Genomic DNA, 15740 nt, shown 5'->3' with positions numbered 1-15740 from the left:
AAAATTTCTAGAAAATAAGATAATTACTCCCCTCCTTTTTCTTCCTGGTTAGGCTGATGGTTCTACCATTATATAGCTTGGCCTCTGTAGGTGTTTTTTTTTTAAATGGCTGTCCTTATCTAAATGTGTCTCTTGACCTGTTACAACATCAGCCCTAGCCCACTTAATCTTAGAAGATCCTATCCCTTTTTACCAAAGTTCATATACCATTAGCCTTCCATGTTATTAAGGACCAAGTCATATCTAATTTAAATACACAACAATGCCTTGTTATCAACTCTGTTTGTGACAAGAATTTACTAATTGTAAAATACCTCACAGAGCATGATTGATGATATCCATGTTGCAACCATTTTCTGGTATCTTAACTCATAGTTCTTGGGTGAATATCAACTTGCTTTGCTCCATTTTCCATCAATTAATTTTTCACTTGTCGAGTAGTCAACAAATAATCCAAGAAAAAAAATTGCACAAACTACATATAATAATTTATAAACATTTTTATATATAAAATCAGTCACTTCCAAGGAGAAAGCAAAGCTCCTATCAGCTGAGCTGTCCAGTGTCTCTATGCAGTGTACACTCACGAAGGAGTTAGTGCTGCATAACAAAAACACCTTGTGAAAAAAGCCTGTTTCACTGCATTACCCCCCCCCCCCCCAACAAGGACTCGATAAAAATTTTTAGCATTTTGGGTCCATGTTTTTAAGAATCAGCCTTTTTTTAATTTGACATATAAAATTTTAATTTATGTCGCTTTCATAGATATCATGCCCAGCCCCAACAACAGTACATAGTACTTACCCAGTCAATCCAGGAGAATGCCTTTCAGACCTCATTTGGCTTTTACCTTCAGTCAAGGCCTGGTCATAAAAGTCATCAACCATCGCTTTCTTCCACATTCTAGTGTACACAGTGAGCAATTACCTTATCAATGATTAACTGAATACCTTAGAGCCTCTGGTCAATCAAGACTGAAGCTGCCAAACTTTTTTCTTATCAGCATGGTCTGTTGCTCTCTCTCTCTCTTTCTAAGCACTGACTGCTGTTTTAAACAATGGAAATAGTTTTTTAGGACCTTGGAGAACTGCTCCTACTACTCAGCAGGGGCAAGCATCTACAGCAAGCTCCCTTTGGGTTTTCTGGGCTTCTCACAAGATATGTGAAGATACTGTTGGAAAATCTCTTAATGCTACCCGAGCTTTTTATGGATCTTGAAAAGTTTTGGTCATGTCTGCTGAGTAGAAGAGCTTGAATTTTAATTTCATCAGTATACACTGTCTTATTATTGGTATAAAAGATGCTCTTAGTCTCCTTGTAGCAAAAGAATAGTCTTGTTCAACAAAGATCGGTCTGTTTGCCCATAAGAACTTAGTGTTGGCATTCCACAAGATTAAAAGTACTGTTTCTTTTTGAGCCCATGCCTCAAAATGGACTATGAGATAGATGTCTCAGGGGTTGTCTGCTGTTACGCTGATGCCTCCATGGAGCCCGATGAGCTCTTATAATTTTGATTTCTTCAGATGTTAGCCTTGACCACTTTACCAGCATTTGTTTGACTAACTGAGTACAATCATTCCCTTACAGCTGCCAGGGAAGTCCCACTAGTCTAATATGTTTTCTCCCTGCTTTAAACTCAGATTTAGTGATGCACACCTCATATAGTCATGTCTTGCTTCCAAGGCATCTAGCCTAGCTCTGTGTTCGGGATTCTCCTCACCCAGCTGCTGCACCGCTTCAGACTGTGCATTTAATGTGTCATTAGAGTTAAGAAACGTCCATCCGTCCTTGCAATGTAAGCATTTAATCTTACTTCATTTCATTTGTCTCCTTTAAAATCATCGAAAGTAAAACCAGGTATTGATGGTCCAATGACTCATTTATTTGCATTAATTTACCCCCCATATCCTTGGGAACCAGTTTTTCACATGGATCTAATGACTAAAATCAGGTACCCAACAGAGGTTTTAGCAAACTAAAAAAACTGTTAAACCACAAGACTGAGATTGACGAAACCATTAATAAAGTAGTTTAATACGCTAAAGAATATTTCTTCTCTCGCTCTCAGTCTTGTAGTTTAACAGTTTTTCACATGGATCTGTCTGCTGCAGTAGTTCTGTATCTTTCCATCTAGTTAAACGTATTCTGCCTCTTTTCCTCATTAATATCACTTAATGGCATGTAGAGCTGCTAGCAATGTATTTCTTGCTAAGTTACTGATGTTGATTGTGAGTATATTTTCACTTTGTTTGTTGGTGAGAGGAGTGCATCAAAAGTCATTTTAATGCTCAGCTGCCATACAAGAATTCGAAACACTTGTATCTTTTATCTCACTTCACTTTTTTGATTGCCTGTTTTTGCATATATAAAAAAACACAACAGAAAAATAGTTTTATCTGAGATGTTAAACTGTTTATTAATCAGTACGGATTCTTTCTCTTCATCCTTGTCGGATTCTAGATGTCGCAAGCCCAACATCAGTATTGCTAGACAATATTTGCTGATAAACTACCATATCAGCAGATTTAAAACAATATGTTGTTATTACAAGACAGTTTTGTGACTGCTACTTTTTCATCCATTACAGTACCGCCTTTCCTAACTACATTTTGGGTGATACCAATAAAAAAGTGATTTTTCCAATTTGTCCCTGTCCTGAACATTCAGGTACCTAGGAGTGAAACATGAATGAATAAACTATCAGGCAGTTAGCTTAGAGGAGTAAGGCCACAAGCTGCTTCCTGTGATCCAGGGTTTGATTCCCTCAGCCTCCATTTGCCTAACCGTGTGAGTCTGAGCAAGTCAGTTTACTGGATAGTTCTTCTGGGCTGAGTCTGAAAAGGTCCATGTAAATCAGTGTGATACCATACTTAACAAAAATATTGTATTTTATCCGTTAACCAGGGTAAAGTACTGATCCTAATGGACCATTTTCAGATTCAGCCCAGGGACACAGACATAAAAGACAATAAGGAGATAAATGGTGCATGACATTTTGCAAGCTTCATATTTGTCATGAGCTTTTTTAATTTCCTTCCTAGTTTTGAATCTTTAATGTCTTTTTGTAAAGAAATCCCTCTGAATAAAACAGGAACATAAAAGCCTAACATTTACTTCCTGTCTTGCCTACTCTTTTTATAGTCATAAAATTAAGATAGAACAAGACACCTAATAAGCTGACAATTGTTTAGCTGCACTCGGTACTATTAATATTTGTATGCAACTTTACCAGCTTTCAGTTTGAATTTGCAGTCACTCAGCCACAGTGAAGCTGAAGAAAAATGCCTCCCCCACTACAATTCTTTTGATTTAGCAAGTTCAACATAGGTTCATAGGTTCATAGGTGTGTACTAGGCCAATGGCCTGGAGCCTTTACAAGCCTAGCCCATAGGATTACCCTGGCATTGTGCCAACCGACCTTAGTTCCTAGTGCCTCTGTCAAGTAGAGCCACTGGAGTCATCCCCGGGGTGAATTTTCTATTTCCCGTCCACTCATCAAGATTTCTCTTGAAGAGGGCCAGTGAGGTGATCTGCTTGACATGTATGGGAAGTCTATTCCATAGCATGGGCAGTCTCTGGGTTATGAACCTGTCCCTCCAGCATGTTCTGTTGATTGTGGTAATGAGTTTGAGTTCTCTGGAGCATGTGGTGTGCAGGGATTGGGATTTCTTTAGATGTAGCATTTCTAACAAAGCTGGGTCAGACATGGCTTTGTAAGTCAAGCAGAGATCGCCTCTAAGTAGGCAATATGAGACAGAGAATAAATGGTTAGAGTTTTTTGAGTCTGTCCATAAAGGACAAGTGTTTAAGGCCTAGGATCCTCTTTGCCAGGTACTTTTGCAGCCTCTCTGGTTGTTGCAGGTGTCTACTGAGGTACATGCCAAATGAGGCATTGTACTTGATGATTGGCCTAATGATGGAAGAGTAGAGAGAGACAATAACCTCTTTCTTCCTGGATGCAAAACCCTTATTAATGAGTTGTGCCACATAGAAGGGCTTTCTGACCACAGTGGCAATGTGGTGGTCAAAAGAGAGGTTGCTGTCAACCTGTGTTCCTAGATCTCTTATAATGTCTTCTGTGTTCAGTGGACTACCATTGATATGGTAATTCAAGGGAACTGGGTTTTTCCCAAGGGGGGATGATGACACATTTTTTGGCATTGAGCTTAAGGCCATGGTTCTGACACCAGTCACTGGTCTCATTGAGGCCTTTCTGTAGGATGTCAACAAGTTAGTAATAGCTCCCAACTTGCAATCGTCTACAAACTTTGTCAACCAGAGTCCCTTTATGTTGGCCTGGACTAGACAGAAGTAGATACTAAACAGGAGAGAACCCAGGACCAAACCTGTGGGACTCCACTTGTGACTGGTCGACAGTCTGCCTTGGAGTCAGCTACTTTCACACTGTGGGTTTTATCTGTGAGCCAGTTTGTAACCCACCTAGTGATATAGGGGCTGATGCCTAGCTTAGTGAATTTTTCTATGATTCCTGAGTGGGGAATGGTATCAAAGGGCTTGGCTAGATCAAGGTAGGCTGTATGAACCACCTTGCCTTCATCCACAGCTCTGGTGACTTATTCAAAGAAGTCAATAAAGTTGAGCAGACATGATCTACCCTTCACAAAACCAAACTGTGTAGGATCCAGAGTTTGGAGATTCCCTATATCCTTGTTTATTAGGTTCATGATGATGCGTTCCATAGCTTTGCATATCAGACTTATCAGGCTAATGGGGCAATAGTTCCCAGGGTCTTTAGTCACTCCTCCCTTGTGGAGAGGGATGACTGTAGCAATGCGCCATTTGGTAGAGACAAAGCCTGAGGTGAGGCTGTGATTGAACAGGGCATACAGGTGAGGTACCAGTTCACTCTGTAGTTCATGTAGAACACAGCTGGGGATATTGTCAGGTCCCATAGAAGCTGTATTCTTGGCCTTGGACAGTGTTGTTTTAACCTGTGCAGCAGTAATACTGGATGCCTGGCAATCCACTGGTATTGTGATTGGTCCTTGGGGGGGTAAAGTTGGCAATGAATCTGTCGGCCAGTATATTGGAAATATCTGTTGGCTCGGTATAGGAGGTACCATTGTGCAGTAGCTCAGAGCAAATCTGCGTATTGCCGTGGAGATTCTTTACATAACTAAAGAAGGCCTTGTGGTTGTCTTTACTCTCTGCTGCAATTCTGTTTTCATAGCTAGCTTTAGAAGATTTGATGAAGGATCTCAACTTTGTGTTGAGGCAGATAAGAGAGTTTTTCCAGTCTTGGGACTTCACCTTATTCCACATCAGTTTCCTCCTTCTGTTATAGAGTTTGTTTATGGCAGGGGACCACCAGATTGGCTTCCTTTTTTTTGAGGAGAGCGTCTTGTTTCTATTGTGTATGGTGAGATTCATGCATTTGTGTAAGTGTTTGTACAGTGCATTGGTGTATGATTCAGTGGTCATGCAACTGTTCTCCATAGAGTTTGTTTATGGCAGGGGACCACCAGATTGGCTTCCTTTTTTTTTTGAGGAGAGCGTCTTGTTTCTATTGGGTATGGCAAGATTCATGCATTTGTGTACATGTTTGTACAGTGCATTGGTGTATGATTCAGTGGTCATGCAACTGTTCTCCATTTGCATGGGAGCCATGAAGTTAACCACCTCTGTTTTTAGGAGCCCAAAGTTAGCTTTGAAGAAGTTTTTCATGGTGGTTACCTTTGTGGGAAGGGGGAGGGATGTGAATTTCCAAGGTGATTAGTTTTTGGTTTGATCTAACCAGGGAGGAGTTGACTACTGGTGTAGAGCAATGGCCGCCCATGTTAGTAATGACCAGGTCAAGGATGTTGCTACCTCTAGTAGGGGTAAGAATGAGCTGGTCCAGGGCACTGGAATTAATGAATTCCAGAAAGCATTGAGCAAATGTATTGGTACATGAGTAGTTTTCCCAGTTAATGGAGGGGTAGTTGAAGTCACCCAGTGTAAGAGTGTTAGGTTGGACCCTAATATTCTCCAGGGTGCTTAGGAACATGGAGTGTGAGTCTTGGGACATGGTTGCAGACATATAGCAGGCTACAACCTGAATCACTGTCTTACCCAATGTTATTTGCACCTGAAGTATCTCAGATGCGTTATGTTGGGTTACCAGTCTGAAGGTGTGCGCATCATTTATGAATATGGAAACACCACTGCTTTTGGAGCTTCGGTCCACGTGCTGGGGCCGAAAGGTGTGGAAAGAGTTATAGCCTGGTAGTGCAGGGGTGCTTTCTGCTGCCTTGAACCAGGACTCTGTTACTGCACAATTGTCAATGTTCTCCATTTTAAGGAGTGCTTCGAGCGAGTGCATTTTGAGATTTAGACTTCTAGCATTGAGCAGCATGACTCTCAGATTGCATTTGTTTGTAGCTGTTACAGTGGTAATTTGGTCTTTGGAACACCATCTAAAAAGGCACTATAGGGGTGGCAAGAGCCTTGGCCAGTATCTGGAAGTCCAGGGGTGACAGATGCAGGCCATCTTTGGCAAAGCATTGAGGTCTGTCAGTCATATCATCCCAGGTAGACAGATACTGGATCCTCTTAGAATGACACCAGAAACTTAGCCAATTGTTGAGATCAATAATTTTCTGCTTGTAGTGTGGTATCATTCTGAGTGATGGTAGGATGCTGCTCAGGGCTAGGGTCATACCTGCCTGGGCTACATAATCCAAGAGCTCCTCCATGTCTCTTTTCATGTAGTCCAGGTATATATGTCTTAGGTCATTCACACCCACATGTACAATGACAGAGACATATTTGTACCTGTTGTTGAGGGATCTGAGTGCGTGCATTGTGTGGTGGATCCTGGTGCCTGACAGGCAGCTGACTGTTACTTTCTCCTTATTCAACCTAGTGAGTGGGACATCAGTGTGCCTCACTATCGAGTCACCTATGACTAGTGTGCTGGGGATGCTGTTTTGCCTTAGGGGCTTTGGTTGAGTGGCACACTGTTTAGGAGAGTTATGTGTCTCATGATTAGTGCTGTGTTGTGGTGGTCATGTGCATTTCTGCCTTGGAGGTCTCTGCTGTTTGGGTATATTTTTATTGAGAACCTCAGTGAAGGTGGGTGCGTGGTTTGTGTTTTTATGTGAAGACAGCGCTGGTGTGTGTTCTGGAGGGCTATGTGTTCCATGTGGTGTGGTGAGGGTGTTGACCTTCTCCTCTTGATCAGTTATTCCAGTCTTGGGTGGAGAGTGTGTGGCTTCCAATTTGGATATATAAGTGCATCTCTCGCATGTCTGTGTTGGGAAGTAAGAGGAGAAGGTTGTTAGTGTGCATGAGGCAGTTGCTACATTGCCTTAGGATGCCCAAGTTCATCAGGTTAATAGAAGAAAGCACGGGGAACTGACCTTTAGACATGGCTGGTGGGGATGGGCATTAATAATAAGTACTGGAGCTGTTTCCTTGTAGAACGTTTAGTGCTGGTAGTACTTTTGTGTGCTACAATAATTGCTACAAGAAGTCTGGTACAGTGCTAAACTAATAAGCTAGTAAAAGTGCAGGAGAGGAGAGAACTAGCAGATCTAAGGAAAACACTGAAGAGCAGACTCTGGCACTGTTCAGAAACTTACTAACAGTCCTGGACACAGCAAATCTGTATCTGGACTAGACTAGTTACAGAAAAGGCTGGAAAAGAGCAAATGCAGGCTTTTAAACCAGAAAGTTGAAAGAGATGGAAAAATTGCCCAAACAGCCAATAAACTACAATTTCTGGGCCAGAAACCACTCCTCTTGTGGTAGATAGGCTACCTAGTGCTTACCACTTCCACTGACAAGCTAGAAGGCTTCCCTCCAATACAGAAAGGCTTGGGGGGCTCAGAAGCTTATAAACAGCCCTGGATACAGCAAATCTGTATCTGGACTAGACTAGTTACAGGAAAGATGGGAAACAAGTGCATATGTGGGCTTTTAAACCAGAATGTTGAAAGAAATGGAAAAAAACTGCCCAAATGCCCAATAAGCTACAATTTCTGGGCCAGAAACCACTCCTCCTGTGGCAGATAGGCTACTTAGTGCTTACCACTTCCACTGATAAGCTAGAAGGTTTCCTTCCAACAAAAAAGGGCTTGTAGGGCTCAGAAGCTTACAAACAGTCCTGGATACAGCAAATCTGTATCTGAACTAGACTAGTTACAGGAAAGGTGGGAAACAAGCACAAACATGGGCTTTTAAACCAGAAAGTTGAAAGAGATGAAAAACTGCCCAAAAGGCCAATAAACTACAATTTCTGGGCCAGGAACCACTCCTCCTGTGGTAGATAGGCTACATATTCTACTTTGGACCTCTACACATAACCACAAGTTATTTCACTTAATTTTTCTTCACAGTCTTGCAGCCCTTCCCACCATACCTCTGTCCAGATTTTCACAGACTGTCCAGATTTTAGCCTCATATTTTTTCTGTTCCTCATAACATTTGTTACTTTCTGGAAAACCATTGCATTTGCAGTTCATGAATAATGGCAGCTATTTCAGTTTTAGACTTCATGTCCTTCAATAAATGCATACTAATACAAAAGTCGTTATTCTAACAACTTTCTAATTTTATTAGAGAAATAATTAAAATCCATTTCTGATTATGAGTCTTTGTCCCTCATTATTTTTGGCTTTGTCCAGACTTCTTACCGTACAAAGCTGAGACACTTCATCCCCACCCTCTATTCCATCTTTCCCTCTTCCTAATGTAGAGCATTGCACAACTTAAAATATATGCCATGGACTTGCTTGACCTTTTATATATATTATTTTCCTCATTAAATCTTTTTTTTTTCAAATTTTGGAGTGCATTCTCTTCCTTAAATGTTCTCAGCATGTCACTGGATCATTGTTCCATACTTACTCGTACTTCGCTGTGTGTGTGGCAACAGCATTTCTGTCACAATAATACATTTCTCAAGGATAGCCTGGTGGAGATAATATATTTTAAACAGTACTTTTGCTATAGGATTACCACCTGTCCCTCTTTAACTGAGACAATCCCTACTTGGGCCATTGTGTCCTGCGGTAAAAAAAAACATGAAAAATAGCAACTGTCCTGAAATTTTAGTATAAAAATCATTTCTTACATTTCCTCTAATAGTTGCATAAAAATGTTGTTTTGTACTTGAAATTCCCTAATGTTATGTGAAACAGCAAAAACAACTCAAAATCTAGAAGAGTAGGTTTTATTTTGACAAAATACAAATTCCTGTCCTTTGCAGCAATTGTGCATATGGTTTGTATTGCAAAATATTATAGGTTCATAGGTTCATACTAGGCTATCTGCCCTAGGGCATTTATAAGCCTAGCCAGAGTGTGTGTGGCTTTCACCACCCCTTAGGATGAGAATACTATACCCATTAGTTTGTTGTGCCTCTGTCCAGCAGTGACCCAGAGATGATTCCCGGGGTAAACCTATGATCTCCCATCCACTCATCAAGATTTCTCTTGAACAGAGTCAGTGCCTCACATGGACTGGGATTCTGTTCCATAGTGTAGGGAGTCTCTGGGTGATGAATCTGTCCCTCCAGCACGTCCTATTTATATCCGTGTTGAGGTTTAAGTCTCTTGCTCTTGTGGCTCTGGTGGATTTGGATTTTTTGAGGTGGAGCATGTCCATTAATTCCGGGTTGGACATGTCCTTGTATGTCAGGCACAGATCACCTCTAAGCAGACGGTATGCGACTGAATAGAGCTGGAGTTTCTTCAGTCGGGCAGCGTATGACATATGTTTGAGCCCCTTTATCCTTTTGGTGAGGAACATTTGGGGTCTTTCCAACTGCTGCAGGTGTCGGGTAAGGTACATTCCAAATGGGGTGTTGTACTCAATCATTGGTCTGATAAGTGAAGAGTACAGGGGTACAATGACCTCTCCTGATCTGGATGTGAATCCCTTCATGATCAGGTGGGCAATGTAGAAGGTCTTCCTAACCACTCTGGCAATGTGAGTGTCAAAAGAGAGGTTACTGTCAACTTGGGTCCCCAGGTCCCTGATAACTTCTTCCGTGTTTAATGGATTACCACCTGTGTGGTAATTAGGGGTTACCTTGTTTTTCCCAAAGGGTATGACTATACATTTTTTGGCATTTAGCTTAAGGCCATGGCTCTGGCACCAGTTATCCATTTCTATGAGACCTCTCTGGAGGATGTCTGTGTCTGATGGAGTGTCAATTATGGTGCCCAGTTTGCAGTCATCTGCAAATTTTGTCAGCCACAATCCCCCTATGTTTGCCTGCACTTCAGAAAAATAAATGCAGAACAAGAGGGGGCCCAGGACTGAGCCCTGTGGGACACCGCTCGTGACTGGCTTTGAGTCTGACATGGCACCAGCAACTCTAACCCTGTGGGTTCTGTCCTTGAGCCAGTTTGCAACCCATCTTGTGACATATGGGTTTACATCTAAGCTGGTGAGCTTTTCTATGATGCCCGAGTGGGGTATTGTGTCGAATGCTTTTGCTAGGTCAAGGTAGGCTGTGTGAACTGCCTTACCCTCATCAATGGCCTTAGTGACTGTTTCGAAAAAGTTGACCAAGTTCAAGAGGCAGGATCTGCCCTTGACAAAGCCAAATTGGGTAGGATCCAGTGTCTGTAGGTCCACAATGTCTTTATTTATGAGTTCCATTATGATCCTCTCCATAGCTTTGCAGACAAGGCTCGTCAAGCTTATGGGACGGTAATTTCCAGGGTCCGTAGAAGCACCGCCTTTGTGGAGTGGGACCACAGTTGCCGTACGCCATTCTTTGGGTACGTATCCTGTAGTAAGGCTAAGATTAAACAGCAGCCTAATGTGTGGGTTTAGTTCCTCATTGAGTTTGTGTAGCACACAGCCAGGGACACCGTCCGGTCCCATTGATGCTGTGTTTTTTGCTTTAGAGAAAGCAGCTCTCACCTGGGCATCTGAGATGTTTGGGAGGCTAGACTCTGGTGGGATAGATATTTCTCCTTTTGGGGGGGAGGGAGGGGAGAAATTAGCAGTGAACCTGTCTGCCAGTATGTTGGCAATGTCTGTGGGTTCAGTGATTTTTGTATCATTTTGGACTAATTCTGAGCATATCTGGGAGTTTCCACCCAGGTTTCTAACATAGCTAAAGAAGGCCTTATGATTGTCTTTTGTGTCTTTAGCGATTTTTCTCTCAAAGTTGGCCTTGGATGATTTTATGAGTGATTGTAGTTTTTTGCTAGTATTGATCACAGATGCCTTCCCTTTTAGGGATCTTGCTCTGTCATGTAGTAGCTTTCTCCTCTTGTTGTAGAGTTTGTTTATGGCTGTAAAACAATGTTCTACTTTTGGCATTTGAAAAAACAGAAACCTATTTTGCAATGATGGGTCGCATTATCTAGTCTGTGGTTATCTTGGTTCAAAACATATGAAACAATTCACTAATCACTACATATTTGTATATGAGAAGTCTGTATACGTATTGTTCTCTTTTTGTATGCAGAATGGAGCTCACGTGACCAAGAGGCTGGTATCAAGCTGAGTGCAATTATTTTTAAAAAAAGCAGCCAAAATATTAACTAATTCAGCATATGGATATAGTAAATCTTTTGTTAAAATAGTGCACTATAAAAACACCAACAACATGTAATATGCAGATATATATAGTACTGGGCTAAAAGAAGTGAGCACAAAAATAAAACAAACAAGACAGGCTTAGCAAGATGAGTTGTTTCCTACAGGCAATGAGATGTTCTCATGTGTAGGAATACACCTTCTTTACTATGTGTTAATTGACGCATGCGTGTATTGAAACCCAGTCAGGTGCATAACAGAAGCAGCTCTGTGTCATGACACAGCCGCATATGTGATACCATTTCCTGGTGTTTGCAGGTGCAGGCATATAGTCATTTCATGGTTAGTCATGTTGTTACTAAATTGTTACTAAATTTCTTCAGCTTTAAAACTTTTTATGCAGGCAGCCTAATTCCATACAACTTCCTTCTGTAATCTTCACACAAATGCCACAGTTTCTATTTGGCTTGCTGCATATTACTATAGCAGCAATACCTGTTTTACTGGCTTTAGGAACATTCCTAGGCGGGGCAATGCTGTTTTAAAGATGACCTGAGAGCAGAGAAACAGTGTTACGTGAGGCTTTCTTTCTGCTGAGGATTAATAATGCTGAAACCAAATTTATTCATTTCTTGGTCACTAATTTATGCTGGGCTACTTTTGACATCAGGTAGGTTAGATATAATCATTCTTTTGTTATAAAAAAAATTATGTACTTTTACATATTAAACCGGTTGTTTAAAGAAAGAGTGAGATGTGCTGTTATTATTGTAGGCTTTCTGAAAGCCATGGCATGAGAACGGACACAATTAGTAAAACAGTTAACTTTGATGAACTTTGCTAAAACTTCTAAAACCAATATGACTTGTAAATCTGAAGCAAAGATCACTTGCAGGCTAACTAGTGTAGTACTGCATTCTGTAAAACAGCTTTTGTTACTGAAAGGGTTAACCAAGTGCAGAGTATTTTGCTGTATAGAAACTGAAGTCTGGCAAATTCTGTATTAGTTCTACTTGCAGAAAATAATTTTGAATGGAATCTATGGATCGACATTCATAATTTTAACTGTCATAAATTATCAGGAAGTATTATTTCTTTTCACTGATAAGTGAATGATGAGGTCAAGAAAAAAAATATGTAGATTTACACTATAGTATCTACAGAGTTTTCCAAAATTAACATTTTGTTACAGACAGTAAAATGTTTTATATATATATATATATATATATATATATATATATATATATATATATACTTTAAAGAACATGCCATATATTAACTTTTTTTTTGTAAAGAACAGCTAGTCATCAATTCCCTTGTGAAGGGCAGTGCTTATATTTTAGCAGTTGAGTGATCAGGCAATCCCTTTGTCAAGCTTGGTATTCCACCTTTTGTAAGTAGCCAATATTTTCTAATGCAAAAATAGATTCTACAGTTTAGAGGAGACTGCCAGATGTAGTCAATGTTGTAAGTGACAAGAATTGCACATGGCAGTTCAAGACGAAGCAGAACCAGAAAAAATATGCTCATGAAGTATGCTACTTATGCATGTGATTATATTGTTAGCAAGGTTGTTTTGACATACTGACATGTATATAACTTTTGTTGTGCAAATAAAATGTTTTGAAGGGCCTTTGATGTGAAATGCTGTGTCCCAAACTAGATCAAGTTTCAGTTCAGAGTCAATGGCCTTTAAAAAAGCACATTTATTAGGATAGAAAAGGTATAGGAACAAACTACCCTTGTTCACCTGATTCATAAGATTAAAACTTGGTGAGGAATAGTTTTTTGAGGTATAATACTACAAAACAATTCGCACTGTTAACAGATTTCCAAATAATAATTTCCTTTCACAGTTTTCAAAGTGTGGTGCATCTTCAGTATATTTTTTAGGAGTAGAAGCTGTTGAGAATACTCATTTCAAAGATGACCTGGGTGGAACAGCAACTTGTATGTGTCCTGTAAAATGCATAAGACAACGTATTATATTGTGCAATCTGTACATTACTTAACTAAGTTAATTAGTTAGTCAATGAAAAAAAAAAAACTGAAAATATAAGAAGTTATCTACAAGACAGAAAATGTAAGCTAAAAGTACTCTAGTGAAAGCATAATGCATGCACATCACGCTACACACAAAATAAGTGTGAAAATAATTGCTTTTAACTACATTTAGTACAAAACATCTTTCTGGCTGGGTAGTTAAGCTGAATGCACTACTCATGGTTTGTTTTGAAACTGTGATGCAGAAGTAAACACAAGAAAAGGAAATATAAAAATGATGGCCCACTATTCAGAAAGAGGTTGCACATCACAATAATAATTAGAATAAAGCACAGGGAAACAATAAGGTCACCGTGGTACGACTGACATGAAAAGCACAAAAGACAAAATGTTGCCCTAGCCAGTGAAAGTTAAGCTGATAAATGTTAAAGGACTAACTGCATGCTATTTGTATGCCTGAAACCTTCTCCCTTACTGTAGATAAACATTATTCATAGCTGCATCAATATCCCAGAGGGAATTATACTGTATCCCAAGACAATGCTCCTGTCTGCAGTCAGCATACAATTAGTTCCACAACTGACTGATTTCACCTTCTGCTTTGTATGACTTAGAATGGAGGAAAAGAAAAAAACACAGTTGTGTTAGCCCAGAACTAACCAAAAAATAAATTTCCCACATGGAATGACATGCCTCTACTATTTCTCCTGATTAACACAAGGTCCAAGATCACTGCAGACCACAGTGAAAAGATTTTGCCATTTCCTTCTTTCTTCAGCAGTGGTCAATTTACTGAGTCCAGTAGTACTCCTCTCACATTTATGACCAGTCCCATACAGACCTCTAATATCTATTTTCACATGTTATATTGTAGACAAACTCAGCCATTAGATGGAAGCAGTTTTTCAGAATTCATATCTTAACCAGGTAGCCCTTCTAAGCACCAAAATGTTTTTACAGGCATGACCAGAGAGCACTAACACCCAACTCCCCCAGGAAGAAACCCAGACTGCTTTTTCAAATGTAATTACAAGCTTGTCAATTGTTTTTTCCTTTAAATTTAGAATATAATATTTATTTATGTATTTATTTATTGGCATTTGTTTGCCCAAATAAGTAAAAGTTACCCCTTTTCAGCAGAAGTTCAAGGAGAAAAGCTTTAATAGACATATAATGCAATACAAATATCAAATAACAGTGAATCGTGTATACATTCATAGCATGAAAAGCTTAGAGAGACACACAATGCTCTACAAATATCAAAACAGTGAATCTTATGACATCTATGCATTCACAGCATGTAAACATTAATAACATCTGATATAGGGACTATACACATTGTCAAACAGAAAGTGCAGGTATACAGTGATACAAAGAAACAGTGTTGTAATAGTAGTGATTTATTAGACAAATATTCTAACAAGGTGAAAAAAATGCAGGATGTGATGAGAAAATAAAATACATAGTTAGGAAAACATTAATCCCTTGTAAGAACATGAGAAAAAAATTATTAGGAAGACCCCAATTATGATACTACTCTTGGTACCAGGTGATAAGAATACTTGCAAGTAGCAAGAGAGATGATACTCATGTTAGTGTATGTGGTTTGCAATTATATTGTTTCGAAAGGTGAGGGATGCAGGTGTGCAAGGTAGATTAGATGCACCCAGTAGGCAAGATATAGATACATAGGGTAGAGGGTGTAGAAGAGAAAAATATTGTTTTATGTAAAGAATTGAGTTGTAGAAGTGATAGACAAATTAGTCAGGATGGGTCAGGAGCATAGCCATTTATTTTTAGTGTTCTCTGAGCTGGTTTTTGAAAGTCTTACTTTTGTTAAATTGTTTAATTTCCATTGGTAGGGAGTGCCATAGCTTAGTGACATGAGAAGAGCAAAGGCAATTGTAAGCATGATTATTAGCTTTGAATGTTGAAGGCAGTAATTTATCAGTTGAATGGAGAGCTCTGCTGGGGGTATAGTCTGAAGATGTTATATAGACTAGAGCAGTGACTCATATTATAGATGAGGTTGTGTGATATGACAAGCTGAGACAGGAGGACCACATTGATATAATAATAAGGTTTTTATTAAGCTCTTTCATTCTTTTTCAAAGCAGGACTTCATCAGAATAAATTACAAATATACCTTAAATATTTAAATACATCAAAAAGTCACATGATCACAAGACCAGCCAATACAATTCATCCCACATCAATCATCAATAAAAATCCAC

The 15740-nt window shown here is 39.6% G+C and overlaps 1 protein-coding gene across 1 annotated transcript in view; it reads left to right on the top strand.

Annotated features, from left to right (window-relative positions):
• The first annotated feature begins 11844 nt into the window (after positions 1–11844).
• LOC122788965 (disintegrin and metalloproteinase domain-containing protein 9-like) overlaps positions 11845–15740 on the top strand; it is a 1117261-nt gene continuing 1113365 nt past the window's right edge. Inside the window, exon 1 of the mRNA XM_044056033.1 lies at positions 11845–12172. Within this exon, the coding sequence (XP_043911968.1) occupies positions 12109–12172 (64 nt within the window). The 5' untranslated portion in view covers positions 11845–12108. The remainder of the gene's footprint in view (positions 12173–15740) is intronic.

The sequence above is a fragment of the Protopterus annectens genome, chromosome 14.part0 (genome assembly GCF_019279795.1).
Source record: "Protopterus annectens isolate FY-2018-M chromosome 14.part0, PAN1.0, whole genome shotgun sequence".
Taxonomy (NCBI): domain Eukaryota; kingdom Metazoa; phylum Chordata; order Ceratodontiformes; family Protopteridae; genus Protopterus; species Protopterus annectens.
Note: the sequence above shows the minus strand (reverse complement) of the source record. Positions and strands in the feature narration are given on the sequence as shown.